Here is a 27821-nt window from a genome sequence, read left to right as displayed (position 1 = left end):
TTATGCACACTTTCTCAAATCAACTCTTGCATAAATCATGCCCACTCATTAAATCATCATTTCATTAATTTATATAGTTTAATTGTTTACTGGTTTTAATATTTGTATCATCAACAGTCGATCTTTATTTAAAGTGTAAGAGCAAAACATAAGTTAATACAAATTTTAAAAAATCAGAAATGTTACATGTCTTTGAATATGAAATTCCCAAGGGCATGCATTACCTGAATTATCTCAAATACCAAATACAAAAATTTCTACAATTTTATGTGCTAATTTCAACTAGTCTGTGAACTTTTTGTAGATTTTTTTTCATGCTTAATACACTTGAATTGATGAGATAAAGCAATCTGCTGAGGAGAGTGTCTTCCAGGAAGACTTGTGAGACACTGGTCACTATTTAGACATAGACATGTAAAAAAAACTTCAAAAACTTCACATGGTTAGCAACCTGGTGGGTTCATTTCTGATAGAAATCTTAGTTAAATCTATGAACCTTAATTGCTAGATATTCTTTAGACATTTTTAGATATGAATGAAAATTATATAGTTTATTCAGAAAAGTGTTTTTATCAATGAAAGATTTCTTTCCAGAAAGAGTAAAGCAAAATAATGTTTCTCTTAATCTAGTCTAAATTTCAGAGAATGATTTGAATTTTGTTAATTAAATTCACTTTTTTTTAATGCCTAACAAATTTAATTTTATACTGCAGATGAAAAACTATAGAATAGGAAAATTATTTTGATATGGAAATACAAGAGACATTGACTCTTACAATGAGTAATGTGTGCAGTATATCTTAGTATGATTTAGTTATAATATCCTAAAAATCACAAAATGAATAAGTTATTTTTATAAGATACAGCTTTAACACTAATACAAAAAACTTTATAGAAATCTCCAGAAATAAATGAAATCAGCTTCTTTTCAAAAATAGTAAATTTCAAATGTCAAAGTAAACAGATTTTAACGTATTTATTAACAAATAAAAGGATTAGTATTATTAAAAAATAACAACATTCAGAAAAATTACAATATAAATAATTACAGTTGTGATCCAGTTGTATACCAGTTATAACCACCAGAGTGCATTAAAAATACTACCTCAGTATCCTATAAAAAGGCTCACAACATTCAGAAGTTTCAGTTTATCTGTTGTTTGAAGATCTTCAAATGCCAAGCATGTCTGTATGACAGAGTCAAAGACACTATGCACAGTTGATGGAGTTTTAGAAAGGCTGCAAAATTTGGTTGAGGGGAGGAGGATGGCCATCTGGGCCATGCTGACCGAATCATAAAGAGGTTTTGGAACATTGGCTACTTAAAGACACACACATGGGGTGCCTAGAGTCTGCTTACACCACACAGAGCAGTAGGAGAGATGTTAGTCTGATCACAAGATACAGTTGGAAACCTTGCTACAGAATTCTACCTCTTCCCATACCATTTACAGATGGCTAGCAGAGGCAAATTTGCATATAAGGCGACTGCTGCGCATCTCATCATTAGCACAAACATCATTTGCAGTGGTGCTATGATAGAAGTGTGGATCTATGGATTGACAGAGTACTGTCTTTAGCAATGAATCTCTTTAGGAAAAGACAATCAGTGTGTTAGTGTGTGGAAGACCACTGGTAAGCACCTAAATCTCATGTTTACTGTTGAGCATCACATGACAGCCCTCATGACAGGGGAGCCTCCATCTCATATGACAGTTGATCATCCCTACTAGTAGACCAAGGGATAATGAAAACACAAATACATTCAGGAAATCTTTCACCCTCATATGCTGTCTTTCAAGGCAAGGCTGCAAGCAGTTATTTTCCAGCAAGATAATGGTCAACTGCAGACAGTTTAGGGTTTCTCAGAAATGTCTGTCACTTTTCCACACTTCCTTGGCCTGTCAGATCCCCAGGTTTATCACCCATCAAGTATTTGTTGGTCCAGCAGATGAGACTTCAGTTTTGATTATCTATGAGTGTAAGATATCTGAAACATATGTCATACGGTACCTGTAAGCCTCCAGCCTGCATCACCCCATGAACATAGGCAAGTCGTCCTACAAGATACTAATGGGTCTTTTAAATTGTACCACTGTTCCATAGGAAATTGTTCCTTTGCTATGATATCGTAATCACTTATTACCATCATTATGTTCACACTAATAAAATTTCATTTGATTCCAATACACTGTTAGTGCATAATTTTTTTTAATCAATGAGTATACAAAAATCTTTATATATATATAATGGCACATATTACATGGACAAAGTGTACACCACACACATTAATGTGTGAGAGCCCAAACTTGACAAAAAAATTTCAAAAACTTTTTTGAAAGAAACAAAAAAAAATAAGTTCAAATATTCCTGTATACAATATTATTTTTCTCAACTACAATTAGCAGGAAGTGATTCTATTTCCCACAGACTTGCTTCTTTATCCAAAGATGACACATCTTTGAATGTGTAACTTCTGACTTATCGAGAACAAAACATCAAAAATCATTATTGGATTAACCAATTGACATTACCTAAAAAAAGTCATTGAAATTAAAGGGGAAGGGCCCCAAATAAAATAAGAAAGATCAATGACAACAAAAGAGTTCATCTGTCATTGAGAGTTGGTCTTTCGCCTCCAGTTTGCCCATCGAGTGTTCACTCCAGATTTGGATACACTGCCTATCAAAATCCTCACCATCGATTGTTGCCAGGGACCTGATCCAAGCTGCCAGGTGCCCATACCAACATCTTATTAATCGAAGCTCATCCTATCTGCCAAATGGCAATACCATTTTCCTACGGGACAAGTCCACCTGGAAATGTACAAATCTCCTCAAGGAGTCTACAACTTTAGGTATTTAACAACTCACGATCACCTGTAAACTCTCTTTCTCATGATTGAGGACCAGCTACGATAGTCCTATCTCTATATTTGAAAATCCTAACAAACCTCCTATAGCTGTAAGAATATGTATAATCCTATGTAAATAAATAGGTATTAATTTTGCTAAATAAGTTGTGGAGTGCACTTATCTGGAGTACACAGTCTCTCGGTCCAAACACTTATGCAGGCGATTTCTTGCACATGAACAATAGTTAGTGACCATAGTGGTTTCTGTGTCTATCCATAAGACACAGTGGTATCAGAATCTTGATGTGGTAGCAACAAAGTGGTGCTGACCCTTCGGTCAAGTGGTGAAGAAGCATAGGGGGCCCTTGCACATTGTCACAAATGCAAGCTAAAATAAAAACATTTTTATTTTAGTTTGCATTAATATGTGTGGTGTACACTTTGTCCATCTTAATTTTATCTCTTACATCATTTTCATCACTATGTATTGTGTAACTGTATTGCTTTTCAGAAAGTGTTTTGTTGGAAACCATTTATAAAAAGACCATGTTATCTCTCACTGAAATGCCCTCAAACAATTTAAAACAAAAAATTATATAAGAAAAAAAAAATAGCAGTTGCTAGAAATCATAATATTAAATATCACAAGTATAATCATGTAAACTTCTCAACTCGAAATTTCGAAAGTAAATTGTTTGGATGTAATTTGAATAGAAATCATTACTATTATTTTTAAACAAACAAAAAGAATTCAACTAAACAAATCAATGTATATATTATGCTGTGCTGATATTCAATTACTTTAATTTACAGTTATAAGTCGAAAAACTACTGGATTACATTGGAGTATTTATTCGCAATTCTTAATTAATTTCTAAATAATTTGTCATCACAGAGAGGCATTAGGCACCATCTCTTATTTATTTTAATAATTTAGAAAGTTCCGTAATCTGGTAGTTGTTTGGCTTATTAATAATATATCAGGTTTCAAGATGTTTGTATATGTAGATAGGATAAAATATTATGCAACGTATTTTTGTATGTAAAATAATAAAATCTTCAAATTTTTATAGAATTATATAGAATTCAAGTACTTACTCAAAAACTGTGCTATCATTTTGATCGCCCCATATAAGTATTTCTGCAATTGATCTTAATGTTTCAACTAATAATCCTTTGTTCTGTTCTGTAACTGTTTGGTTTTTTGATAATAACTGATAAAGAAACCTAAATGAGAGAGAAATAGGTTAAATATAATATATTTAATACAGCTTTTCATAGAATTTACAATAAAAAATTTAGAAATGGTATTAACAATCATAACTTTCTTTTTACAATTATATTTAAATTTTATAAATCTAGTTAAGATTTTGTAAACAAAATTTATATCTATTAAAGCATCTACTTTCTCATTTTTAAATTATCATTGTTGAAATAAACACACATTAAGTTTTAAAAAGTCCAGCAACAAGTTGCATAACTTTCCCAGCTGTTATGAAAAAATTACTTTTATATTATTAATTATAAATAAATAAAATTGTATGTAATGGCATCTGTTATGAAATTTTATTATTAAAAACTTTTTATATTATTAATTATTATAAAATAGTAGAAAACTTAATTTTGAGGGTAGAGACAAGCTTTATAAAAAAACTGTAAATACTAATAATGAGTAAAATCATTACATCTGACCCCAATTGAGATGACATGACACCTTCTATCTCTCTATCTCCTTGGCCTTTAACAATCAAAATTTAATAGCATCAATGCCCGTATACACAACTACCGTGCCAAATTTCATTTCTTAATCTTTTTCCCATCCTGAGATATTAAACAAAATAGATGCCAGCACACATCCATGGAAATTTTTTTCCATATTCTTGACTTCTTTTGGTTCAGGAAATCTCAAAACATGAAGGTTTGCAAAAAAAACCAGATGTCAAACTTGACACAATTCCAATAATTTCTCTGACTATATATACATAACAGCCAAGAAAGTAAAATAAATAAATAATTATAAGTTAATTAAAATTATCATTTAAATATTTAAAAAAACACTATTATTGCTTAATTATAGTGCAGTCTCACTAATTTGAGCCTGTGCCAGTCCAAACACCATTTAATCCAAATCAATTTTATTCACTTTTCTGTTAAATGTTCCAAACTAAACCAAAGAAATCATAGATTTAAAAAAATCTGTATAATTAATGTGTTCTAAACTCCATCTCCACAAAGTTGGCATCTGGTGTATTCTGTGCAAGTACTGATAACCAGAACAGATATTCCTCCACTAGCAGGAAATTTGAATTAAGCTACCTATTATTACATACTACAGAATGTATAGCTAATAATAAAGGGAGGCTATCTACAAGGACAAAGAAATTACTATCTTTAACAATAACATAAAATATTGTTTAAAATATGACAGAGATGATTACTGCTATATGCTTAATAGAAATCTGGATAGTATAAAATTATTCAGCATCATCATATGATGATTTGATGGAACTGTTGTCAGATTGTTAATTACAATGCTATTGAAGTGATTATTGTCGTCTAGCTATCACATGCTTTAACAACTAGCCCAATCTTGTGGTTGCATTCTGTTTACTCCTTTACAGAATAGGCCTTCAAATTGACTAATTTAAAAAATCTGTTTTCATAGACCACAAATCCTTAACATTACCCAAAATCAGTTCAATCAGGTTAAGTATGCAGTGGTTTACGGCAGTAGTCATAACACACAGTGGCCTGCCAGTTGGGCTATATTGTGAATTCAGTACCCTTCAAACTTATGATGAACTGAATGAATGATGTCCAACAACTATAATTTTCATGTTGTCCCTAAAGGGAATGCCTTTATGAAGTCATGCTTTGATGTCTTGCTTCTTTCAACTTCTGACATTTTTTCTAATTTGACAATGATAAGATAATGCACCTTATCACACTGTCAAATTAGAAAAAAATATCAGTGATAAGGTGCATCATTCATCAAGATTAAACTATTTTGTTTCTAAATTTGGTAGGAGCTGTTTTTGAAATCTTTCTTCAAATAATTTGCCATTCATTTCATTGTGACATCATTATTGTTTGTTTTAATTTCAAAAATTAATAATGCATTTTCAATGAAAACATATTCACTTCCCGCACAGACAACAGTAAGTTGTTTACCTTTTCTCAAAGGATTTTTCAGACCTCAATGGAATTTCTGACAACAGGCTTCTTGTACAGTTTGCACAGCATCCAAACATGGCAAACAATGTGACCTGTGTTGACCTAAGTTTCATCAAGATGATATAATTTTCTCCCTTGTTGTCAGAACTCTCTTATTTTCTGAAGATAGGAATGGTGCCACTAAGATTCTGTGATCTTCAAAAAGAATTGTTGAATTGAATTGAAAGGTTCTTGATTTCTTTTTACATATGCAAATCCCAACTCCTTCATCAGATGTTTCATAGGAAGTTTGGCCTAAATTTTACAATCAAGGTCAGAATTTATTGCAAACATTATCTTTTTACAGTAGGAATTTCATCTGTAATAAAAAACTCGTGAATGGCAATATGAGTTTTTCTATTACAGGTGACTTCAAAAACATATGACTCTACAAACATCTTCTCTGTTGTAGTAGTAGAAATGAGACTTCCAGTTTTATTTTTTTTTTCTTTTTGTTCAGAAAAGATAACTTGAGTGATTCCTGGCTTTTGTCATCAATCTTGTTTCATTCACTTTTGATTTTCAATACAGTTCAACAGGAAACTAAGTCTGTGACCTGTTTCACACATTCCTTAACATTCCATTTGGGATTCTCATTATGTAACTTCAAATACACATTTAAAATAATTTGCCAACATGTTCTATTAGTAGGTTTTCCATTGTTTCTAATAGTATTTCTTTGGAAATTTATCCATACCACTACTAAATTCATGTTTTAACCTCCAAATTGAAGAGGAATCCACCATTTTTCTTTCATGGAAAGGATGCTACCCTCAAGTTAAATGCTGGTATCACTGCCACATGGCATGTGATTGTGATAAATTTTTTATTATGTACTTCCAACTAACATAGGTTTATAAAATGCAATATAGTGTATTAATTTCAAAACATCAAATTTTTATTCCACTCTTGTTTTAATTACAAAATAATCAAAAATAAACATACTACTACTTATCCATAGTATACAAATTACGAATGATGAATCAAAATTAACATATAAATAGAGTGCTTCAAGTGCAAATTTAGCACCTGGATTGGAGTTCACACATATTTTAACTTAAATATATGTTATAATTCTCAAACACAAGACTGTGTTACTATTAAAACACTTGACGTTTATTCATCTTATTCAATTGGAACGAGTATTACAACACGTTTAGGGCACTGCCCCTCATCAGCCAACTAAACAGAAAAAGTATAAATAAGATTTTTAACAAAACAACATATATATTTTTGTAAAATAGCTTTTCTGTAACATGTACCAGAGTAATGTAGTTCTGAATACAGAACTACATTACTCTGGTACATGTGTACACCTTTCAACTTTTTAAAGATTCTAATGGTATGTCTTGCAAATGAATTTATACAACTTGTTATATATTTTTGTAAAATAGCTTTTCTGTATGTTGTTTTGTTAAAAATCTTATGTATACTTTTTCTGTTTAGTTGGCTGATGAGGAGCAGTGCCCGAAACGTGTTGTAATACTCGTTCCAACTGAATAAGATGAATAAACGTCAAGTGCTTTAATAGTAACACAGTCTTGTGTTTGAGAATTATAGAAAATTATAAAACACGGTTTCGGAAAATCAACATTAAACATATGTACCAAATATAGAATAAAATTTTTTAAATATACATTTTTTAATAAGAGATGGGGCCTAATGCCTAACTCTAGTGCCAAATTTATTTCTAATCTATAATCATATATCCAAAATTTAGCCTGACCATTTACGGCAGTTGTTGGTGTATTTGCTTAGATATTGGATTTCGTTTGATGTGTATATTTAAATATACATGTTTATTTGTAGACCTATTTGATTTCCTCTGTTCATATAACCTCACTAATCTGAAATTGGCAAATGATACCATCTACAGAAGAGCAACCACACATGACAAGTCATATTTTTGTTTTTTACAGCATGAACAGTGGCTTAGATATTTAATATGATTAAAGACAATCAAGAGTTCAAGAGACAATCTTGTTTAAATGCTCTATCATTAACAGAGACAAATCTACATAGGGACTAATAGGGCTTAAACCCTGGGCGTCCAAGTGTCAAGGGCCCACAAAAATTGAATTATCATAAATTTTTAACACTTCTTCATTAACAATGAGCACTTATTGTATAGTAAAAAATAGTTAATATTAATAATATAATAACAATAATGATAATTTATAGTATTGTTTTATTGTAAATGGGGCCCCATTGGACTTCAATAAGCCCTAGGTCCTGAAAAACCTAGATTCACCCCTAATCATTAAGGTCTTTTCTTATAAAAAAAAAAAAAGAAAAACAATGTTTTGTATGTTCTTAAACACATGAATACTTTCTGAAAAACTTTCTATATCAAAACCTATTTTCAAACTTTTCACAATTATATAAGATTTATAAAGCATCAATTTATTAATAACAGATTACATGCAACAAGTCAATGGTTATCAGAAGTATGGCTATACAATTACCACAAAAATTGGATTAGTTTACACTTTTCTGACAATTTTTTATATTCTACTTGCTTATAAACAACAATCTAGTAAAGATTTTCAATAATTATCTTCAATAAATGGTGTGATTAATACATAGTCTCATTTAATATTAAAATACATAATAAATTAACAAATCATACATTTTGAATTTTGCATTTTATAGTTCAACTAATGAGATATTTAAAAGTTTTTTAATAGCTAAATCACAAAATCTTCTCAAATGTAAATCCAATAAATTTATCAACTATTTGGACTAATCATAGAAAAAAGATATACAGCTCAGTAGATAGTTACTTTACAGTTTAGACCACTGGTGTCCAAACCTTTCAATTGGAGGCCAAATTGCACATAAGTTGTAAGTAGGTGTAGCACAAATATTTTGTATATTCCACACATACAAAAAGTAAGCCTATTTCTGTCATTTATAAGTGAAGTGTCAAATATGCTCACATCCAAATTAATGTGTGTCACGGGTCAGATTCGGTCCAAGGCCACAGTTTGGCACCACCGACTCAGACCACTATCCAAATGACTTAATATTTGTCCAATTACAATCAAATATTGTCGACCACATCAAAAACCATAACTTAAACCAAGGTAGATTAGTGTATAAACCATCGTTCAATCCTATGTCGAGGTTACATAATCAGCCTTCAGCTTCATGTAGTAGTCTACATTTCATTAGCATAAAATTCAATTTATATTATTCACAAATTTATATATATTATTCAAACAACACAATAATATGCATACAGTTTTTGTATTAATTATAAATTAATGATAGAAGAATAACCCAGTTTATCTTTCACAAGGGATAATGAACTCCTAAAATGAAAAAAAGCTTTTATATTATGTCTATTTTGTGCCAATTTTGACCTATGCATCAGAACAGATAAACTAAACAAAAAAAGAAAACAGTAGAATTCAAGCAATGAAAATGAAATTCCTGAAGTCAATTCTGGGATAAACAAGATTAGATAAAATAAGAAATGAAGCAGATTGGAAGTGCATAGTATTGGTAACAGAGTGACGCAATCTAGATTGAAATGGTTTGAACACTTGAAAAGGATGGGAAGAGATACACTTATTGTTGCCACCTTTACAAAATTGCTGACCCGGACGGCAAGTCAGGTTTGTTCAAACAGAAGTTCCTGACGCATACGCAATGTCATTTTATAATGCGAAGAATAACGTGCATGCCAGTTCTAAATCAGTTACAGTTAGGGACTAGGGACTTGTGTAGGAGTAACATATGTAACCTAAATTAACAAAGAAAGAACAGATAATTTAGCTCCATAGAAGACATGTATGGACATACAAGCAAAAAAAAAAGAAAAAAAAAAAAGGTCGAGAGGCAGGTTGTACATCACACTTCAGCATAAACAGAGTAACATGGCAGAATGACAGATAAGTTTCAGTGAGTGTGAGGGCTTTTGCTGTTCAAATGGTGTAAATTTACAAAAATATTTGCAAGAACTTTGTTTCATCATAATTTCTACAAAATTCCCGGACAAAATTAATAGTTCACCCGGATAGTGAGTCAATTCCCAGACTGTCCGGGTGAAAATCGGACAGGTGGTAAAACTAGATACACTTTCAAGAAATTTTTGATAAACAGTTACAGGGGGAAAAGGCCAAGAGTACTTCCAAGAAAGAGTTGGCAAGGCAGGTAAGGAAGACACCAAGAAAATTGGAAAAAGCAGGAGGAAAATCAGACACGGCAGAATAGGGGAAAACGGACGAAGCCGACTCGGACGACGCAACATTTTGTCAAATGCCAGACGAACAACTATAATCTTTCACTTTACAGATAATAGATATTTAATGATTAAAAAATACATTTATTGAGTACTTCTACGTAACAAGCAGCTAAGCAAATAAACCAATCCATATCCAAAAGCAATGGTTCATTTCAACTTAGCTGCTTGTCATCTAGAAGCACCTATAAAAGGGATTCACATTATTTTATTGTAAATTATAGCTTATAAAATGTAATAAAACACTTCATTTTGAATACAAATTATAAATTAGATTCATGTCATGTTTATTAGCATTGAAGCAAGAAAATGTGTAAAATAAGTTAAATTAAAGAAAAACAAGGTTATAAATGGAAATTTTCAATGCAATATTTGAGTAAATGAAGCAAAAATTAGGGAAATTTTGAATTTAATTTGACAACTTTTAAAACTCACTTAAGATGCTCTAAAGAGTGAGGATTCTTCGGCTTCCATAATCCTCCGGAAAACCAACCTTTGCCACGAAACATGATGGATACAAAAACGAAAAAATAATTTAAATATGATTTGATTTCTCGATTTAACTCGGTCGAAACATTTTCCAAACAGTGCTATACAGCGTATAGGAAGCCATTTTGATTTCGAAGGGAATGAGTTTCGATAGTTTCGTAATATCGTAATTGCGTAATGCGATTTATTAAAAAAGTATTTATCCGTTTAAAATTTTTAAAATTTCAACTGTAGTAATAATATATTAAAAAATAATAATTTCTTTGTTTTGTTTAAAATATTTTAGTTTATATAATATATATAATAATTATTATGTGTAGGGTGCGTAAGTGTCTTATCGATCTTGTTAATCACGTGTCAGTGGCCACTCCTTGGAAGTAAACTTTGAAAAGTTTTCTTCGTGTCCTCTCCAAAAACAAAAAGTTGTATTAAATTGTTTTAATTATCGGCATTTACAGCACTTTTTATGAGTGTATTTTCCCCGTTTATTAAGGGAAAAAGACCAGACCACCATCTGCATCTTTCCCGACTTCGATTCTGTTCCGCGGTTCCTCAATTAAAATTTAAGAGAAAGGTGAAAATAATACGCCAAAAAGTCTGTCTGAACATATAAAACAATTTAAACAAACGAAGAAGACATAACAACGACAAAAGATGCAGTGATGAATGTAGTGTCGTGCGATTTATGGACTTAAATTAGTCTAATTTCTTGCAACGTCAATCCATGATCTGTATTAAGTGGAAGCGCTATTTGCAGTACTTTTTAAAAGAATCAGACTAGAGTATAATACAATTTTTAAGGCGAATGTCACGAAGGGCGACGGCAACATTGAACGTCGACGACAGGTTCAACTGTTCATCCATTTTAATTGTCCAGTATCTGTTATATAGCTTTGATGTGGAAAATTATCATTTGCTCATAGCAAATATTAGTAATTTTGATGTAAGATCCAAAACATATTTTTTCTAGCTCTTTTTCTCCTAAATTATTATTATTATTAGTCAAAAGTTTAGTGTCTGTAATGCTATCGTAAAGCAGTAACTTGTGTTGACGATATTAACCACTTCAGGTATTGTCTGGATGAAGTTTTTACTTTAGCATTTAAATGTGTGTAAACACATTCCATTAAACGAAATAAGTTCATGCTGTTTAGAAAGAAAATATTTGCTCAATATCAGACCGAATCTATTAGGATTTAATACTCATGAACATCATTGATACGGCTTATATAATTTAAACTATTCTTCCAGTATTAAAATAGGCGATTCCTAAAGAAAAAATCATTGTAATTTCGAAAACCACCTTTAAATTTTCTTATCACGCAAGGATCTAAAGATATAGACACACCTTTACACAATGGCACACATACAGAATACAGTATGGATGTATCACATGTATCTGTGAAAATCATTTTAATGCGGTTTCGTTTCTTTATTTACACTGTATTGAACATGGCGGATAAATCAAGACGGGAATTCACATTTTTACGTGGAATTGGGATCACGTTTCGATCCAGCGGAATATCAAAAACTTTTAACCAAAGTAACTGTTGTATTGATATAAGCTGACCTGTAATAACTGTATACTGTGACGTATACACTAAATACCTTAAACATATTGAAAGCGTACATAAACTTATTTTTAAAAATGCTTCTTGATATTAGATACAAGATGATATTGATTTCCTTTTGTGGTTCCTCTTACTCCCTTTCACAAGAAACCAATAGTAGTCTGCCACCATCCTTAGATCTACGAGACCTTGGTATCTTTTTACATTATATATATTATACATGTTTAGATTCAGCGGACATTGAAACGTCGTAAAATGCAAAAAATTCTTCTGTATGTATGGATGTTTGTGCCTGTGTGTGTGGGGGGACACGATTTTGTTCACCCTGTTTGAAGCTTAATTAATAACTCCCGTGTCTTTTGTCGAAAATTTCCGAAATTTTGCAGTAACGTTTGGGTACTAGGGGGATCGATGCTATTAAATTTTGGTGGTTGAAGGTCGAAGAAGTGGAGAGATAGAGTGTGTCATATCTCGAGTAGGATCGGGCTTAATGAAGATTTTACTCGTTATTAGCATTTACAATTTTTTTAATAAAACCGGTCTCTACCCTTAAAATTAAGCTTTTTGGCATTTTATAGTACTTATATAAAAAGTTTTTTTAAATAAAATATCAAATCAGATGGCGTTACACGCAGTTTTAAACGTCGTTGCTGGGAAGGTTACGTACTCGTTGCTGGATTTTACATAGATGAAATGGTTCTGTGAAACCTTTCATCGACATTTCACCACGTTCCTCGCTAACATCTTCAAGTTTTTTTTTTTTTTTTTTTTGGTTAAAAATCGTACAGTAGTCTTAAATTTTACCTTCGCAGCTGAATTTTAAAGTAAATTTTCCCCGAAAATCGAGCTGGCATATTCAGGACAGTATGCATACCAAAGTTTGTTGATAATTTCCCAATAACTCTTTCTTCAAGATAGCTCTGAACAGCTTGTGGTCACCTCGTATTCGAGCCGTTTATTATAAAATAATTAAATAAATGCGACTTTCTTCGAGTTTAATTAATTGTCAGAGAAATAAAAATAGAAACGAAAGGAAATTTTTTAAGGTTCGTGTAAGATTTTATCTTCTTTAAATGAGTGCCAAACTCGTGTCATCTTCTTCAGGAAAAAGAAATATTCGTATTTAATTCTTCCACTTCCTAATTTAATATTATATTCTATATCTAATAAACTTAACTAGAGGATATTCATCATCACATTTTTATACACAGCTGAATATTACTGTGTATAAGTAAGGGATCCATACAGCCGAGCTCTATCTTATCATTCGAAAAATTGCTTAAAACTTCGAGTTGGATATTTAAAAATGTTTTATTTTACTTTATTTTCGGTTCAATTCGATAAAAATTCAAGTAATCTTTTCAAATTTTTAATTTTATATCACGCATTCTCGTTCCTAGTCCAACCTGTATCACGTAATACAATTCATAAACAAAATTTTATTGAATTTTACGTTTTCGTTTCCTCTTACGACTTTCCTCGGATGACATTTAAAGATTTATTAAAACTTTTTAGATCAAAACATATATTATTTTCTAAGGTATGACGTACTTTACAGTAGAATTTTACCCCCTAACATCTATAAAGATCAAAATTTCTTTAATTTGCTGCTGGAGTATTTAACCGAAATATTACTTATAAATCATAAAAAAAAAATATATATATATAAATATGTTTACATATAGTTTAGATAGAAATCTATCAACTTAAGTTAAACAGAGCGAGAAAAATTTTAAAGTAAACTATCGATGTAGTTAATGTTTCTATTCTGTCTTTACTTTTTCTAGTTTGAAGTATGTAGAATGTAGACCTTTAGGGTAATTATCTGTATGGCTTATTTACATATTAAAACACGAATTTTTTTATAAAAACATGAAATAATAATAACATAATATATACACAAGCATCACTACAATGTAAAGTTTACATTGTTTGCGTGTAGTTGAATTGCATGCCCGCAAAAAATTCAATATTTTATTATGTTAATATTATAAACGAAGTGTTTAGTTCCCATCTAACTTTAATAAAAAGGAGGAAAAATGGCACCACAGTGAGAAACTCCACGTTCCAGAATGTAAATATTAAATAATAACAATAATATTTTTTAAATTTTACATTGATAAATATATAGTATTATTATATATATATTTTTTCTCTTCTAAATCGGTTGACATGCCGTAACACAGTGTAACGATATTCACGGTCTTTGCATTCGCCTATACTTTAGTATAGGAGCAGATACTTTGGTCAGTGTTCTATATAGTTAATGGAATGAATCGTATTTATGCACGATTAATCCAATGTCACACGATAATCCTATGTGGAGAGTCTGTGTCGATTTCCTTCATTCCAACCAAACCTATTGTGTTACTTGTAATTGCTATCCACTAGTTCCCTCTAAGTGTTATTCAACTGCCATTGATCCGATCTCTATCGGATTCGATAGAGAAAGTCCACATTGATGGCATAAATATATACTTTTATGTGTTTTAAGCATCGTATAATACGTAAATTAAAACACATGGAAGTTCTAAATATCGACTAATTTAGGAGCTTTCGAATGCTCGGTTTAGTATAAAATTATATGTATTTAAGGCCTCAAGCTAGTGTTGTTTATAGGACAATCAGCCACCGAATAAATTTCCAGTCATGGTTCTAGATCTTCGAGGGATCGTGAACGACCGGTTGGGGAAACGTTACTCTAAAGAATTAATCTGTATAATTTTTCTTTGAAGGTTAACATTTTCGTAATTTTATCACATAAAACTTTTAAAAACATAAAAACAATTGAAATAAAATATTTAAAAGGTGTGATATTTGGTATTATTTACTAGCTTAATATGTCAAATATTCTCATTTTTAGAATTTTTTGTGTTAATTACATGCAAAATTACCATGTCATCTATTTATATTTGCCAATCAAATAAATGGAATTTGAGAAAATCATCCTGGAAATAACATTGACAGAACCACGACCATATCTAATTAAACTTGTTAAGAGTTTACTTCGGTAGTATAAATACTAAGCAAGAATTTAGGATAAAATTACACGTAAAAAATAATATTATATTAGGTCAAAAATCTATTTAAAAAAAAAAAAAAAACATAGACCTAATTTTAAACATCGTGCCGAATTCACGTGCAAAAACTTGTACCATCAAGTAGCAATTACCATAAATGTAAAATTCAAATATTTTACACGACAAAATCCCTTAAAATTGATCTTCTTCTTCGTCCTCGTCGTCTTTATTTCTGTGTTTACTCTATCCATTTTCCTCCTCTGCTGACAATCTTTAACTTTTCATATATGTGACCTTCTTTCTCCTCATCTAACATCATCATCATCATCCATCTTTGCCTTCGTTACCTCTCAGTTAACTTGCACATTATCATCGGTATATTAAGTCGGAAGATATTATTTTCGTTAGATCATCGTTAATTAATAATAAATTTTAAATTATTATTAAAATTTAAAGCTTTGTATACCGGTGCTTCATTTCCAAAGAAACATAAAAGAGAATTATACGACTAAAATTTAAGAGAATTGTTTAGTAGATTGAATATAATCGTCATAAAAATGAATAATATTATTGATTTTTAATAATTAATTAGTTGAGTAAATTTAAGTAACCTGTTACCAACGTAGTCTCACTTCTAAGAAATTAATACTGAAATGTGGGCTTCAATATAAGATAAAACCCATCGACGAGTTGCTTAACTTTCCCGGTAACGTTTTTATATTTTTAATTATAAAATGACGGTAGGAATGGGTTTTATAAAATATTGTAAATGCTAATAACGAGTAAAATCGTCATTAAATCCGACCCTACTGGAGATATAGGCTACACGATCCCCTTAATCTCCCCAACCCCTCGTCGTTTAATCACCAAAATTTAACAGCATCGATACCCCTAATACACAAACCTCCCTGCAAAATTTCAGAAATTATCGACAAGAAGCACGAGAGTTATTAAGCTTCAAACAGGGTGAACAAAATCGTGCCCCCCATCTATACATACAGGAAGAAAATCACCCTAATTTTTTGAATTTCTCGACGTTTCAAGATCCCCGACTCCAAAAATGTATAAATCTTGAAGGTAGTTTTTTGATCAATGGCCATACTTTCCTTCTGTTATATACAAGTATAACCTCCCTCAAATATTTCCTCTTGTATAACATCCGGAGAAGTAAAATTTATTCCAATTTTTCGTATTAGTTCTAATGCTTCGTGCATGCATTATCATTACTCCTCGAAAATCTCTCGATAGCATCTTAACTACTGTACTGTACATTGTGTCAACATTTAAATAATTTATTGATCCTCCTCCTCCTAAGAATAGTACATCCATCTCGAGATAACGTCGTTCCTTTAGCTAAAGCACTGATCAATATTTCCATTCATAACATTGGCTGGACAATACGTGAAATTCAAATCGCTCCTTATAAGAAGATGCATATTTATTCAATTCGGACGGGATTTTTTTTCTATCCTGAAATCCCGAATCCCTTCTTGTGGAAGGGAAATTAAAATCCTCGACGTATTCAAAATCTCGGCCCCTTATTTAAAAAATTTCGACTCATTTGCATAACTTCATTCATCAATTATTTGATTTCTTAACCTTGAAAAATCATCTAATTTGCATAATTTGCAGAAAGTCAAAGGTCTCACCTTTGACCTTTCTGTTCAAAAAGAACCTTCCAAATACATTTTAAAAGTCTTTAAAATTTAATTTTTAATTATTTTAATATTTTTAAATTTGAATTTAGGTGAATGGATTTTAAAATATTGCAAACTAATGATTAATTACAGTTGTAAGAAAGAATATAACCCGGAAGTATAAGTCGATGTTATTAGAGTAAAGCGATGTTGCGTGTCGTGATTGTCACGTGTTCACGTTTGCCCCAGAGAATAGGAGACGATGATAATGAAAAACACCAATACAAGACGTCATATATGTCTCCTATGCCCATTAAAATGGCTTTGAAGTTCTATTTAAAATTATGCATAAACTTTAGAAATCAAAATTTCAATTTATAAAAACAATTATAAAATTTAATTATAATAATTTAAAATTAATTACAATAAAAAATAAGTAATTATAATGTATAGATAGAAAGATTTTGGGTGTTTTTAAGCGTTCAAATGATCCAAATGTGGTAATTTTCTATCAGTTTTGAGGATGTAGAAAGTTAGATTTAAAAATAAAATAGAATATTAATTTTTTTTCTTCTTAAATTACACATTATCCGGATTATTAAAGTATCGAATATCTAAAAAATAAAAGCAATAAGAACGTTTCTTAGAAAAGCGATAGGAAAATTATTTAATTTTCTTAAAAATAAATCATTTTTAAAAATAATTTTTCAAAAACAAATGAAGATATCATTCCAAAAACCTTACGTGTACGGGATAAGCGCATAAATGACGTAATTGCGGCGCATTCATTTCCGGTTCCGCTTTGCGAACGAGACCGACTTTGCACGTGGCATTTTTGTCGACGTCACGCCGACGTAATGTAGATCGCGGCAGGTGCGAGGAGGTAGTTTGACGTTCTTCTTTGTACAGATACGATGTGTGTGCGCGACGAGTGAAGCTCCGACCTCTCTTACTTCTCGGCAAAAGCTTTCTTTTTTTTTTTTTTGGAAATGGCTTGTTCGGCTGTAACTCTATCCGTTGCCACTATAGGTGCCGTAGTGGCAGTGTCTTGTTTGGCCATCGCTTTCGGTACGGACAATTGGTACGAAATTCGCGTAAAGAGAAAGGATCTAACGGAAGAAGCTGAAGGAAATGCAGAGTTACAAGAGAAGCTTCAGTACGACATTCGTTTCTTTGACAGAGACGAAGGAATTTTTAGAATCTGTTTTCCTAACGACAAACCTAAGAAAGGTGAGTTCATTATTCTAAGTCACTTATTCTCTTAGATTATATCATTCAAGTGACCAATTTTCAGCTAAAAGGAACGTAAAACGTGTTCAAATTCTCGTTTACACATTGAATTCGTGAGCCAAATATTTTAAATTTCGCTTCATTATAAACAGAATCGTCATTTCGAAACACACTCAGATCTTGTAAGCTGTACACCCCATGAAACTTCTATACTAATAGGTCTATAGGGATAGAAGACGTTCTGGAGAGAATATGAACCAAAGAACTGGAGGACGTACAAATTGACTTTAACAATGGACAATATTTAATAATTGCGGGTTCAAAAATCATCTCGGGTCACGTATAAAGAATAGACGTTTGGAGCGTAACCCGGTTTTGGCAAACAAACTCTACCACTACAATGGCCCCGTCCATTGAATAACATGTAGTGGTTATTGGTACCGTGTGCGACTAGAGATAATTATAACTCTTTTCAAAACGATGCCACATCGAAGTCGAGTATCCTTATCGTAATATCGACGTTCCGATGGAGTGTTTGGAGTGGCTTCGGTATTCGCAGTCAGTGACCCTGCCAACCCCCCGAGGCACTCCGAACAAGGACACAGATTAACTACAGAAATGAGCCGTTGCTCACCGTGGGGAAAATATCCGGAAATTATCAACCACCTTTAGCAATAGGGACGAAGTAAAATTCCAATAGGAAAGCATTCATTGAAGTTTACGAAGGTTACGCTTCGAAAGTTTCAATATTGTAATTGTACTTTTATTTAACAACTGCGCAGCATTCCTCTGAAGTAACATCCGCTTTGCTTAACGTAACCGGTCGACGAAAGATATTTGTAATATTGTAGAATTAAATTTCCAACGAAATTAAAGTCGTTTAGGAATTTTTTCAATGGTAGCGCATTCCGTACGTGGGTGGAAGAATGTTAACCATTCACATAATTCAACAATAAATAAAGACTCGGACAAGGTCGAAGTTTCGTTAGAGAGAATTTCGAAGGACTGTAATTTTAATGCTCGAAGAAACTCATATTTTTTTTTTAAAAAAAAGAAGATAAAGTTAAATTTAAAAGAAGGATCTTCATGCGATATATTCCCGCTCCACCTTAGGGTTGTAAAGTCTTTAACGCCCATTTTCTCACTCGTCGATGAATCATGTGCTGTTTATTCTTAGACTTAAACGCCTTTAAAAACAATAAATTTACATATGGAAGGGAAGAATATAGAATTTTGAACCTATAAATTAGCATATGGACTAAGTTTTCGATTGTTAGGGGCATCGACGTTAACTCCTTGTCAAGCTTTCAATCGAAAATGTAAGCCGATAAACAATACTTATTGTTTTTGACCTCTCGATTTCCTCACTCCTATCTATTAAAAAAATCAATAGAAATAATTATTAGCATACTTTTTTCATCGAATTCATAAGGTGCTAGTGTACTTTTTGGTATAAGAAAAACTAAATAACAAACAAAGTAATGTCGGTAATTTATTGTTAATTTCTGCGAAGAATTCATCACGCGAGCAAAATAGGACAAGAGACTTCCATGACATCAATTGTTATAAATTGGCAAGGACATATGTAGATGAGTTGCTTTTATATTTAAACAGGTATTTTCAAATCAAAAAAGTCAAGTATTTTAATTACAGCCATTACGTGGCATATAAAAATGACACATTTATTCGCTACATACTAATTAAAAACTGTTTTATTTTTTTTCTCCTCCAACACGTAATAAATATCTTTTTACTACGTATTGGTTAACAGATTTAACAATCTGATATTAAAACACGTTAACAATTTTATTACACGGTATTTATTGTTAAAGAAATAAAATTCTGAAGTTCCTCTCCAGTGGCGCGTTATTCTATGGGCAAAAAAAAAAGGGCAATTGCACCAACTGGGGGGCCCCCAAACTAATCTTTTATGAGGAAAAAATTTCCCCGAAGAATAATATTGGGGGGCACGTGGGGGCCCCAAATTCAGATTTGCCAAGCTATAACGCGCCATTGTTCCTCTGCAACTTTTTGCTCGCCATCTTAAACTTTAGCATAAAGATATCGTTGTATAAATCTTTTTAATTAATAAATCGGTGTTTCTTTTAGTTATTTCGGATCGTAAATCGATCCATTTTTTACTTATTAATTAAATATTTTAAATGTTTCAGTGGCTCTCTACGTTTCTCCCGTGCAAACGTCTTGCATGAACATGAACTATTATTTGTCGGAAGGGAGCACAGCAAACCAAACAGACGATGCTTGGTGGGAAAGATTGCGTAAGTTTTTAATATATTAAGTTATTTTGAATTTAATAAGTGATAAATGCTTAAAAACAATACAGAACTCATCGAACGATAAAAGGTCGTCGACCCTCGCTTACAACTTGTTTCATTTACATAGAAATGAAAGGAGACTCGTTTCTCTGCTGTTTTCTGATTCCCTTTCTTTGCAGACAACTCATCAATAATTCCCTTTCCCGTGTTGTTACTAGGCTACACAACAAAATATATATATTATTTATTCAACCATATTTTTGGAATGGAAGTTTAATTTTTAAAACAAACCAAGATAAATACTTTTATAAAGAAGAGATTTTGGTGTGTAATTTCATTCATTATTTAGAAGTTATGCTAGGTACAGTATTAAGTATCTCTGCCTCTTTCATACTTTGTTACAAGAACTCTTCGAGATCAGATGGATGAGATCTTCATCCACGATTAAATAAATGTATTTAATATTGTTTTATTGTAATTTTCATTCGAAAAAACAGTAGGGAGTGTATATAAATGCTTATAATTCTCTTTAATTAAAATAATCGAACTATTTCGATGTAACGACTTAACTAATTGATCAATTTGTATGAGACAATGAGTAAGTATCGTGTGATTCAAATGATCGAAAGAGCAAAAAAATACTTGTTTTGTTTGATAATTTTAACTAATTTTCTTTATTTAATGATTTAATAACTTAAAATACTTAAATAAAGTGGGGGATAGTCGATGTAGTAGGTAACAGACAGCAAAGATAATCGGATGACGATGAAAATCGATAGATCTAAGCACATTTGTAAGGCTTATATATATATTTTAAAATTCAAAATTCTTAAATATGTAAATGTTAATTGGAATTAAGGATAATTAACGAAGACGTCTAGAATGAGCGTAGTTAACTTGACGAGACGTAAGTCTACATTCTTGAATCGAGATTCATTTCCTCGTCGACGACCTTACCGAGTTGTAAGGTCGCCTTCTTGTTAGCTGCATGAATAAAATCAGAAAATATTCGAATAAAACGAGTCGGAGGAAATTCTTACGCTCTAAACTAAAGTTTTTCTTAATTAAATATTTAAGAAAATTAATACATAATTTTTATTTTTAAGATTTAAGCACCTCTCACTTCAGTCACTTGACGTAGCTTAAATATTATAATGAGGAATAAATGATATATTCGGAGTGATTTGGCGTGGAAAATTTTGATTTTTATCGGTTCAGAAGTAAATTCTAAACAAATTTATACGAAAAATAATGAATAGGTTACTTTACTTTCGCGTATAATTTATTAAACAAGAGATAAGATCAAAATGTCTCAATTATTTCCATCAATTTTATTGATAACTTTATGATAAATTTAATGAGACAAATCATTTATTATCTTGATTTTTTTTCGTATAATCGAGTTAATATTGATTTTAAATTACTGTAGTTATTATAACTATGCCACAATTCGAAACAATTGATTTAGATTTGTGACATAGTTTTCTTGCCAATTATTTTTAAATGATGTATTATTTCGATTTGAAAAAAAAATTGGTAACTTAAGAATGACTTTTTGCATTCAATTTTAATGAGATTAAAAAAAAACATGTTCAAAAATCATAAATTGCGAACATATGTTGCAAGCAAAGGATCCAATATGGTGGCAATTCTGTCACTTCCAACGCACTGGCCGATCTTAATGTATTTTATTAGTGAAGTACGAAGTGGGTTATTTCTCGCTCGTTGTCTTAAGCATCGTTATTTATGCCATTCGGAGTAGAAAAAGTCTGTAATGTCACCCATCGATGACTTCAACTCGTTCCTTAAGAACCGTGTGCAGCTTATTGTTCTTTGTGCTATTCCTTGCTCGTAGATTTCGACTACACTTAATTATTTGCGAAATGACCAAAATAATTACATGCTAATTACTTCACGGACTTTGATCTTGTTCAAGAGACCGTGATTCTGCCTTTTTGAAATTGCTCGCTCGGGGATTTTTCCCGAGTATCGAGTATCTCACCACCTTCCTGTAGTCACACCTTTCGATAAATTCACCAATTTTCTGTACGAACCGATGATCTCGACAGATAATCTAAATGTTTTATAGATATTTTACAATGGGTTTATCTTGTTTTTCCCCTCATAGATTAGATCATCTCCGGATCACTTAGTGATGCAGACTTCCGTTTGGATAACATAGGATACAATTAATTATAACGTCACGTCTATTTATAAACCGTCTCTAAGAAGTTCTCAGGGCTGTTTTCTGAAAGATGTAAGAAATTACCCGGTTTGAAATGAGGTCAATATTTCAGAAAAGGTTACAGTTACGAAATATCTGTTAAAATAGCAAAGATACGTATGAAATATCAGGTGAAAAAAATAAGAAAAATTCGACCGGAAAATGGACATCGAGGTTACGTCAGTAGTGTTGACAGTCCATGTGTTACGTTATAATTAGAACGTAACGTAGAAACACACACTTAAATTCGATAGGATAAAGAATTAAGTGCATAGGATATAAAATATTTTACGAGCCAACAAAAGAATTTTACGTCACCGTTAAGAATCGTCGAGTTAATTGGTCGATAATTCCTAGTGTGATTCCTCTATTAGACTACTCGACAAAAGGAGAGAAGCAGGATGCATTCTTTTGTACAATTTGGCAAAAAGTACGACGTTTCTGAAGACAAATTGACTATAAGCTTCGTCGATCAAGCAAGTTGGGGTAGAAAACAAAAATCAGTTTTGGATGGAAAACTGGTTGAACCGTCTCCAAAGGTCAATGCTATGGAATTAATCATTAATAATTATTCATATGTTTTAGATGAATTAATTACAAGTTAAAATACATATAGTCACTTGCCAAAAGTGATTTTTCCTTTTTACTAAAGAAGGAACCTGTAATTGTAAATTAATGGTTCCTTCTCGTACTTTGATCCATTCTAAACACGGTTCTAGTTTCTGTCGTTTTATGAATTTTTAAAAACAAATTCCACTTAAAATGATTATTTTTTTTGAGAATATTTACATTTAGATAAGTGCAAGGTACGGTAAAACTTCGATATAGCGCTTCTGAAATTAGTAGTATAGCGAGTATAGGGCTAAACCGAAGCGCCTCAAGTTATACAACTGTAACAATTACACGATTATTTACAGTAACGAGAGGTACACACGAGTTTGAAAGTGAGAAAAACACCGCTTACAATGCAAAATCTGACATTCTTTTACGCAATATTAAGGATTCTCTACTTATTGATAATAATTATAGGTGAGATCAGCCGCAAATACTCGTTAGCGCTTTACCAGGATGGCACTATATCGAGGTTTAACAAATTACCAGAAATGTGGTGACATTTTTAGAATGTCGTTATAAAATATAAAGAAATAATGCTTTAATATTACACAGAAATCTTCTGTTATGGCGAAGAATTTGATATGTTTGATCAATGATACAGAAAATTTTGATTCCCTCCCCTAACACAGGAAAGTTTTTTCAGTGGCCTTGACTTTCTAAATTTAATTGATGAAAGTAATTCATGCTTGGAGTTTTTTATATATATATAAATTTGTATTGACGTGTCACTAATAATAAAAAAACAATACAATTACAAGAATAATTTAAAGCAGAAGGTTATATAAATAGATTATTACTAAGCTCACAGTGCATGAAATGTGTTTTATTTTTGATTCTACATAAATATATTTTTGTTGTTGTCAATCTAGAATAACTTTTTATAGTAGAAGCGGATCTAATCTAAAATTTACCACGTAATAATTACAAAAAAATAGAATAATAATAATTACATTTAATTTTGTTTCTTTCAGACATGGCACGATCTGTTGTAGGACTCTTCATCTCATCATTTTTCTTTATTTTTATATCGTTCTTTACTGGTATTGCCGGTTGTTGGAAGAGATCTCGAGGAAATGTAGTCGCTACCGGTTTGCTTCTTCTTTTAGCTGGTAAAAAATGTGATTTATTTTCGATTTTTTTCCCTCCCTCCCTTCATTAGTTCGTAACTGTGCTTGTCAATCTGTAGATCGCGACCTACCAAAGTCCCTTAGTTGTATCGTGTTAAAATCGGAGGTTGGGAAACGCTACTTATGCTTTAAATTTAATCATTTTTAATTTAGTTATCTCGTAATAATTTATTATACTTAATTTTATAATTAGCTTTAGTGGATGCAGGAGCGATGGGATTGTGGCATGGAGTACAATATTATGATTCCAAAGTACTGAAAACGGGCGAAACTTCTTATGAAAATTGGCCAAAGGTACATATGTATATATTATTTTAAATTAAAATATAATAAATGTATTAATATTTAGTATTAAAAACCTAAAATTCTAACTCTAAAGTGATTCCAGACAGAGTAAGAACCCAATTCTATCGAATGTATCGACCATGGAAGGGGATAAAGTTCAAAGTTAAACTGCTTTAAGAGCAGACACGAAGTGGTTAGTACAGTAGAAGTAGGCCTGTGCCAAAAACATGGGTTCGGTTCTGTTTCGTCTACGTAACGTTGATGTTATTTATGCCCTACCTAACAATACAATAATTTATTCTAAAGATTAAAAAGACCGTTTAGCAGAAGATAAAATAAGATTTTAATGATAAAATATGATATTTTTAAATATTCGTCTAAAAATATATGTTTAATACAAAGGCATAGATAGAATACAATGTGCTACGCTTCATCTGATCGGGAGAAAGGAAAATTTGACAACAATCGAGGAAAAAATTACCACGTTGATAAATCGATAACAATAGAGAAATGATTTCAGACAATTATTAAGTTTTCCTGTATTTAAAATACATATACTCGAAATATTTAATTTCATATTCGAAACGACAGAAATATTGCTGAAGTTTTCGTGAATCCTTAATTTCACACGAATCCTATTATATTTAGTTCAGGATCTGCAAATTTGACAGTAAAAAATAACGCATTCCAACTCAGTTACACTAATTTATATTAAGTTAGACTTTAAAAAAATTGTATAAATTATACAATGTGTATGGGTACACCTATATAAAGGGTGGTCAGTTAACTGTTATAAAGACTAAATTGCTGTCTTTTCCAAATACTTAATCGTACTTTTCATCAAGTACATATGTACTGTACTTGTAACACACAAAACTAAACACGGGCCGTCCTATAGTAGATACTGTACCGTACTACACTACACCTTATATAAATTAATAAACAATTATTTGTTTAATAATGCATTGTTAAAAATCACTCGATAAAGACAATATCAGTTAACGTGTCATTTATGATGATTGATATTGCGACTGGATACGACGAATTGTTTAGTACGTCTACAGATAGTATTGTTTCGACATTGTTATCCCACAGATAACTGGTGTTTTTTTTATGTTTTTATATAGGAACTGAAGGGAATGACAGACTTTTATTTCGGTTGGTCCTATATACTAGCGTGGATAGGAGTGGGGATGAGTCTACTGACGGGCATTCTCTTCTTGTGTGCAGCTCGTTGCCTACGTCAAGAGAAGAAAATCGAACAAGCCAAGAACATGCAGTACTTAATGCCCGTTTATCCCGACAAAAGACAACCCTACGGATACAGTTACGCTCATCCTTATTATCCACCAGGAACGCAATACAGCTCCTACGGTTATTAATTCTTCCATATAAAAACATAAGAGAGACGAGAAATTCGCGTGTATATAGTCTTACTAATCTTTAATCAGTTTTTATTTTATAAAATAACATCGTGAAAAAAAGACGTCGTTTGTGTTCTTCGAAATTATTTAAATTAGTGCTTTATAAAAAACTAAGCCAAGTGAATTATTTAATAGTTTTTTTAATGGGTGATAGTATATATATATATATGTATATTTAAAAAAAATTTATGTGAGAAAAACTCTGCGTGTTTTTGCTCTGTAAACAATTGAAACTAGTTGGACAACGAAATTCCGAGGTCATTGACATGGCTGTGCCAAGTTGTTCTACAGGATATCATTAGGTCAACCAAAACAGTATATTCGGCAACGCATATCAATCTTATAAAACGATATTAAATAATTGATAATTCCATTTTGTTATTTTGTAAAATTTCAATTCAGTTTCGTCGGAGTGATAGTCCAGTAATTATTTTTTTAAATTAAATCTTGCCATTAATAGTTTAATATGTAGAAAATATATTTAAATAAATGTTTTTAAATGTCTAATTATCTACTGGAATTTAATTTAATATATAGCCTAATTTTAATGCAACCCCCACAATTGTCGGAATATTACGCAATCGTTGGATACATCTGTACGCGACTCTGGCATACAAATTCGCTTGCACAGTTTGTATGCCAGAGGTGTATCCGGGGCAGGCTGTGTCTCTGGTATGCAAATTTGAAGATGGGTAAGGCGTGTGGCGAGATCGAGGATGAGAGGTGGACTAAACCGGTGACGGAATGACGACCTTTGGATGATAAAAGAAGAGGAGGAAGAACGATAAGCGGACTTACAGACGAATTGAAGCTCGCAGTGGCGCATTACCGCATAGGGTTCCCCCATCTTTTATAAGACAATATCCTCTAAAAATTCCTCCGAAAGTAAATGTTTGAAGTCACTTTACACGTGGGGTCCCCTAATTCAAATCTTCCTAGGCCCCGTGAAGCTTTCGCCATCGGAGATTTGATGGAACGAGAAGTGTCCGGGGATGAGCACGCTTCTACAATATCACTTGATATTAAATGCAACGATTTTCTACATCAAAAATTTAATTAATACCATAATAAAATTGAAAAAATTTCTACATACTTTATTATGTTTGTCACGTTTTAAATTAATATCCATTGTCGTGTCATTAATAACATATTCTATACCCTCTACCGCATTTATTGAATATTTGAAAGAATATCCTCGTTTAAAATATTTCTTTTTTATAAATTTATTCTGAAATAAAACTGTTATCTGCATATTTCTGCGCTGATTAATACACGAGTTACGGAGTGTGACAGACAAAAAGACACACGAGAAATTAAATGTAGGTAATATGTCATTGCGTAATAAATTCTTTACGTGTTATTTCTGTATCAAACACAAAGACACAATTACTCACGCGATTATTTTTATAAAATAGAGAAAATAAAGTGGTATAAAACACTTCACCAGCCTTATACTTTAATGGTAAATTCAATACGGTATCTTATTTATTTTTGAATTACTCATTGATAAAGCCATCAATGAAATTGTAATGTATGACACGATTCGATAATAATAATACTGACATTTTTTATTTTTAAAAAAAGTATGACCTGGTTTCAGAATTGTTGAT

At 31.5% G+C, this 27821-nt stretch overlaps 2 protein-coding genes across 3 annotated transcripts in view; one reads left to right on the top strand and one right to left on the bottom strand.

Moving 5' to 3' along the window:
• ema (C-type lectin domain containing ema) overlaps nucleotides 1-10936 on the bottom strand; it is a 60591-nt gene extending 49655 nt beyond the window's left edge. For both annotated transcript variants that reach the window (XM_067287319.1, XM_067287320.1), the window contains exons 1-2: nucleotides 10749-10936; nucleotides 3953-4081 (exon numbers count right to left, since the gene is read on the bottom strand). In XM_067287319.1, coding sequence (XP_067143420.1) covers nucleotides 3953-4081; nucleotides 10749-10822 — 203 coding nt within the window. In that variant the 5' untranslated portion in view covers nucleotides 10823-10936. The remainder of the gene's footprint in view (nucleotides 1-3952; nucleotides 4082-10748) is intronic.
• Nucleotides 10937-17886: 6950 nt separating this feature from the next.
• Nucleotides 17887-26718, top strand: LOC136989177 (transmembrane protein 114-like). Its single transcript, XM_067287259.1, has 5 exons — nucleotides 17887-18260; nucleotides 20432-20539; nucleotides 24347-24484; nucleotides 24696-24796; nucleotides 25915-26718. Exons 1-5 carry the CDS (start codon nucleotides 18020-18022, stop codon nucleotides 26167-26169), a joined length of 843 nt encoding a protein of 280 aa, XP_067143360.1. The 5' UTR covers nucleotides 17887-18019; the 3' UTR covers nucleotides 26170-26718.
• The last annotated feature ends 1103 nt before the right edge of the window (nucleotides 26719-27821 follow it).

The sequence above is a fragment of the Centruroides vittatus genome, unplaced genomic scaffold (genome assembly GCF_030686945.1).
Source record: "Centruroides vittatus isolate TY-2023 unplaced genomic scaffold, ASM3068694v2 scaffold_450, whole genome shotgun sequence".
Taxonomy (NCBI): Eukaryota; Metazoa; Arthropoda; class Arachnida; order Scorpiones; family Buthidae; genus Centruroides; species Centruroides vittatus.
This window is presented reverse-complemented; position numbering and strand designations above follow the sequence as displayed.

What these genes read in the sequence shown, in the direction of transcription:
- LOC136989177 (XM_067287259.1), top strand. Translation starts at nt 18,020, where the DNA reads ATGGCTTGTTCGGCTGTAACTCTATCCGTTGCCACTATAGGTGCCGTA. An exon ending in TAACGACAAACCTAAGAAAG is followed by an intron (nt 18,261 to 20,431) that starts GTGAGTTCATTA and finishes TAAATGTTTCAG; the next exon opens with TGGCTCTCTACGTTTCTCCC. An exon ending in TTTGCTTCTTCTTTTAGCTG is followed by an intron (nt 24,485 to 24,695) that starts GTAAAAAATGTG and finishes TTTTATAATTAG; the next exon opens with CTTTAGTGGATGCAGGAGCG.